General features: G+C 33.6%; 1 protein-coding gene across 1 annotated transcript; it reads left to right on the top strand.

Annotated features, from left to right (window-relative positions):
* Positions 1 to 1941: 1941 nt before the first annotated feature.
* On the top strand, positions 1942 to 3901 carry LOC113072542 (guanylyl cyclase-activating protein 2-like). The gene is made up of 4 exons (XM_026245535.1): positions 1942 to 2179; positions 2360 to 2509; positions 2585 to 2675; positions 3498 to 3901. Exons 1-4 carry the CDS (start codon positions 1982 to 1984, stop codon positions 3617 to 3619), a joined length of 561 nt encoding a protein of 186 aa, XP_026101320.1. The 5' UTR covers positions 1942 to 1981; the 3' UTR covers positions 3620 to 3901.
* Positions 3902 to 5605: the final 1704 nt, after the last annotated feature.

Genomic DNA, 5605 nt, shown 5'->3' with positions numbered 1-5605 from the left:
TTTTTTAATTACATTTTCATATTTTCATTTTAAATTTAAGTTTAAGTTTCATCAGATGTCTTAAAACCTGACTGTATTTTTTTTATTGTAAATTTCTATGTATTTTTATATAATAATAAATAAATTCTACAGAATCCACAATATAAAAATGTAATCACATTAGCATAATAAAAAAACTCTAAACATAATGTAACAGTAGGCCTATTCATGTTTCCATCCAGTTGTTTTTATGCATGAATTAAAAATGTGCATTAAAACATCTGGAAACACTGCAAATTCACAGGTGTAGGTGTAAAGGCTAAGATATGGCTAAAACCTAAATATAAATGTGACGTAGCTGCCCAGAGAGAGATGTTCCTATATGTCCAGAAACACCTTCTCAAAAACATCTGAATAAAACCAGACCTCTGTCTGTCTTTCTGACCCTCACTCAGACATATTCTTTTGGTATAATATGATATAAACATTTGTAAGAAATGATGCAAGACACATAAATTCACAATATAGCTTGCACTAGAACAAAATAAATACTTTTTGTGAACAATTGTTACTTTCGTCCCGACAGGAACTCCTGACATTTAAACTAGATTTAATTTTATATATTTTATTATTAAGTATGCATATTCTATGTAAGTCAAATATCTTTTTAAGAATCCTAATAATTTATTAATCTATTCATGACAGCAGTAAAGTCAATGTAAAGCACAAATTTCTCTCTCTTTCTCTATTGATTAGAAGCCCCCCCATGTAATTATGCTGATTATTTATTTCATTATTTCAAATATGTATTTATTTATTTACTTGCAGGTCAAGTATTTAAAATATCCTTATCCTAATCATTTTTTCATGATGTCAACAGGGAAGTCAACGTGACTTCATAATGTCTTTTGTCTTGTCTGACTGCAGCTATGAACGGAGATACTCAGCTTAACCTGTGAAAGGGTAATTATAGGCCACGCTAGTTAAAAGGTCTTGTTAGGACAACTGCCTGAGATGCTGTATAGGAAAGGTAAGACTGGTGAGAATGGTTTGGCCCGAGTGAAACCATATGTTTTACAGAAATACAATCTAGAAGAGTGCAGTGATAGGAGGTCAGGGCTTAACTTACTGTAAGTAGTCACGCAAGACATTTTCTGACACTAGTGTAATTGAGAATGTTTGCCCGCTGATCTAACTATGACTCATGAATAACTAAAAATTAAAAATAATTAAAGAATCATTTAGAGAGACTCAGACTATTAACCTGAGAGGTATTAGCTTGAATTTTTATTTATTTATTTATTTTGTGACGTCATCTAGATATAAATGGGCGAATCTCACAAAGTATGGTAAAACAAGTATGGGTCATATCATATCTCATGCCAAAATCAAATTATGTAATGCAGTAAAAATAATATGTGACGTAAGTAATTATTTAAGTGATAGTATTGATATAATATAATATAGTATGATTTTGAGTATCTGTTTTACTTTTTTCTTATTTATTTATTTTTTGTCTGGCTTATATTTCACCTTTACACAATAAATTACATATTATTTACAATATAAAAAAAGTAATTGTATATAATTGTATAATGTAATTGTAATATGTATATAACAATTATTTATTTATTTAGAACATATACATGTACATTCATTTATATTATTTTAACAAGACCTAATCTCACTATAATGGGGTCTAATAAATAAAAATAGTTTGAGACAAGACACTCATGGTTCTCAGAACAGGTAAGTTCATATTAGAGTTATCAGTTATCATTATTAGATCATAAGGTTTCACCGTGAAGTTTCTGCCTGTCAGATCAAAGAGCAAATGAGATTTAGACCTTCTAAAAATACCAGTGCGTCCATAGTAAGACAAGCCGTCTCTAGTTGTAAGTAGATTACATCCGTTTACTTGCGAGGAGAATGCAGCACAGCACTTTCGCCTCAGTTATCGTGGCCATTTTCATACGATCGACATTGTGAGTTTTAGACAAAGATGGGTCAAATTCAAAGCGATGAAGATGAGGAAGTGGAACTAGCAGACATCCAGCCTCTTTATACCAAATTCATGACGGTGTGCCCAAGCGGAGCCCTGCATCTTCACGAATTCCGCAAGATCTTCGGAGTTCAGAGCACATCAGAAGATGAGGCTTTGTACATGGAAACCCTCTTCAAATCGTTTGACACAAACAGGGTGAGTGTGAGAGTTGAAAAGGTTAACTATTTTTACATGCCTAATTAAAAAAAAAAATTTAAATGGAAGTTTCTCATTTCCTTTGAAATTGAGTGCTGATTGCAAAGTAGCAATTTCTATGCATAATCTGTGATCATTTGCACATGAGATCAGATGGAAATCATTTGTGTCTATTTGCAGGATAATGTTATAGACTTTATGGAATTTGTAGCAGCAGTCCACCTGGTTCTGAGAGGAAAACTGGAGGACAGACTGAAATGGTCTTTTAAAGTCTATGACAGAGATGACAGCGGAAAGTTGGACAGACAAGAAGTCAAACGTGTTATAAAGGTAAGAGTGCTCTGGAGTCCCGTTCTCATCTTTTTTATTTCCTCCTCTAATGGGTTTCTCGCTTTTTACTTCTAGGTAATTTGCCAACTTAAGAAAAAACACATCCACATGACGCCCAGCGACATCTGCGACAGGATTTTCGAACTTTTGGATGAAAACAATGATGGTAAGCGCTTCTTTTCCCTTTCTCAAATAAACCGTTAAAGACTAAAACAGGTGATATCTTGGGGTAAACAGCTATTAAACAACACATTCATAACAGCTCGATTAAAATTTCATTTGGACCCAAGGGCTTTCACTTTTCTAGGAAGGCATTCCACTAGATGTCGCCTGTCTATATAGGGATTTGCTTCTGTTGGAGGGCAACAGTGAGGTCAAGGGCTAATGTTGGTTGATGGGGTCTGGCTTACAGACAGCCCTTCAGTTCATCCCAAAGCTGTTTAGTGGGATTCTGGTCCGGGCTTTGTGAAAGCTATTCAAGGTCTTCTACAGCAAACTCAGTATATTTCTTACCTTTCTTAGTGGCATTGTATACATGAAGATTGGTCGTTACTTCAACTAAAGGGCTTTTGGTCATATAATGTATCCAACAGCAAAGCGCGGAAAATGGATTGACCATTTCGATTGTTGCATATCAATCAAATGACCTTTAACCATGTTATCTTCAACTATGGGTATATGCATTTTAATGGTTATAATATTAGATACTCTTTTGGACACTGATAGACAAAGTAAATAAACATATGGGTGTGTCAGAGGGATATTTACTTTCTAAAATTCCACAGGACCACGCCAATAAGTAAACAGCCTTATATAATAATCCCATGTGTGGCAGCCTAAATATGTGTAGGCTTAGACTGTTGCTAAATTAAGCCCGTTGGTGGTTAGAGAGAGGGAGAGAGAGAGAGAGAGAGAGAGAGAGAGAGAGAGAGGGGTTGGGTCGGGTTGATGTAGGAATTCATGAAAGACTCTTCCTCTTCATTTACAGGTCAAATATCCCTGTCCGAGTTCATGGAAGGGGCACAGAAAGATGCCTGGATTATGGACCTCTTAAAACTGGACACTAATGCACGAGGCTGGTTCAGGGAAAACTGGGGGAAAAAAACATGAGTTTCCAGTAAGGTCAAGGCCCATGGGGCAAAACCTGCGTGACCTTTTACAGTCCTTCAAATGTTGGGGGCTGCGAATGGGAGAGACCTGGTATGGAGGTCAGAAAATATTTGCCTTCTGTACGTGCCTCATCGTAAACACCAGTCTGCACATGTAAAAGCGGCTGATATTTTAATCTTGGTGTGGTGCTGATGCTGATATGTCATTACCCAAGAATGACATCAAAAGCATGGATCATATGTTTATAGAGGGGACTTCAATTATGATCTGCAGTCAGCTTTACTATTGAACCCGTTTATATCCTTTTCTATGTAAGAAGAATTTTTCTATTAGTATTATATATTTCACAATTATGTCATTATCAGACTATTTAGGTCTGTGCAGGCCCTGTGATATTATATTACGTAAATTCATATAATTATCAAAATTGATATTTATTTGTTTTTACAGTATTCTTACAAGTGTTGATTATTTAATACCATAAAATAAACAGTGTGTCTATATTATTTATTTATGTTCATACATCTGTAATTTTAGTATTTAAAATAATGCATTTTGATGTAAAAACATGAACATGTTTTCCCCCCACAATTATGCTATAATTAGATTATGTTCATATATTCATATTTATTATGATACCTTTATTATCATAATAATGTAGAATTAATTAAAAGTTTATAACATAATACAGTATAAATATTAATATTGTTCAAACGAATGATTATATACAATTATTACAGTGGCAAAATTTTCATATACAATGTGTGTAATTTGTTTGTAATAACTTTTAATGCCTATGGAAGATTCTTCCTTTTTTTGTGATTTGTTTTTTAAATATTTATTATACTGTAAAGGTGCTGTGTTTTTCAATGTCAAATGTTTTCTCCTGTTCCAGTTGTACATCTCAATGTGCAGCATATAAACAATATGCAAAAAAGTGTTGTCCGGTTCTGTGATATTTTAAACAATAAGCACTTTTAAATGCAGGATCTTACACCGATTATTCCCGACAGCATGTAAGCTCATGTAGACGCCTTAAACTGTTCTTTCATCAGGTAAATGTCATAAACTGCATGCTTATTCAATCTGCACAAGTGAATGCCACAGCTTATTATACAGTGTTGTTTTAGAATCTATGTGCATGAAAAAGAGCTGCAATCAAACGATTCCACAGGAAACCCAGCCTGGAGCCAGAAGCACATTTATAATTCATGTCTGTATGAGTTCACATATGCCAAGTTTACAGGACATGTGACACACAGGCCACTCATGCATGTGCATGCATCATTTATGTACAGTAATAAACATATTTTTCTATGATTTATTGACCTGAATTGGAAGATAGATTTACTCCAGCATGGTGCCTCCCAGTATGTGATGTGTTCACAGATGGTGCTTAGCAATGAACTATTCTTAATAGTGACATAATTCAAACAGTTCAATGCTTTTTTACCCTTAAGCCTAAATAGAACTCAGCCTTTGGCCCATCCATCCATCCATCCATTTATCTATCAGAGGACTATCTATTTTTTTCATATATATATATATATATATATATATATATATATATATATATATATATATATATATATATATAGATAGATAGATAGATAGATAGATAGATAGATAGATAGATAGATAGATAGATAGATAGATAGATAGATAGATGAAAAAATAGATAGATCCATCCATCTATATATCTATTATAGGACTACATATATACAGTATTACAGAGTTACTCTTAATTAATATATATGACAGGAATTTTTTTTTTTTTTTTTTTTTTTTCAGAGGTGGTTTGTTGCTGTTTCTAAAAGAAATCATATAATTTTAATGGTGGTGAACTTTTGACCTGTGAATGATTTTGTGGTTCTGCGTGCCTCAAACATGCCTCAATACCTCAGTGGTCTGGCTGTGTTTTGTCCTATTTTTTTCCAGTTTTCACTTCCGCAATCTTGCGTGTGACTAAATTTAGCCTCATCACTT

Source organism: Carassius auratus, unplaced genomic scaffold (genome assembly GCF_003368295.1).
Source record: "Carassius auratus strain Wakin unplaced genomic scaffold, ASM336829v1 scaf_tig00009406, whole genome shotgun sequence".
NCBI lineage: Eukaryota > Metazoa > Chordata > Actinopteri > Cypriniformes > Cyprinidae > Carassius > Carassius auratus.
The sequence above is the reverse complement of the archived record's forward strand: the minus strand, read 5'-3'. Positions and strand labels throughout refer to the sequence as shown.

What these genes read in the sequence shown, in the direction of transcription:
- LOC113072542 (XM_026245535.1), top strand. Translation starts at nt 1,982, where the DNA reads ATGGGTCAAATTCAAAGCGATGAAGATGAGGAAGTGGAACTAGCAGAC. An exon ending in AATCGTTTGACACAAACAGG is followed by an intron (nt 2,180 to 2,359) that starts GTGAGTGTGAGA and finishes GTCTATTTGCAG; the next exon opens with GATAATGTTATAGACTTTAT. An exon ending in TTTGGATGAAAACAATGATG is followed by an intron (nt 2,676 to 3,497) that starts GTAAGCGCTTCT and finishes CTTCATTTACAG; the next exon opens with GTCAAATATCCCTGTCCGAG.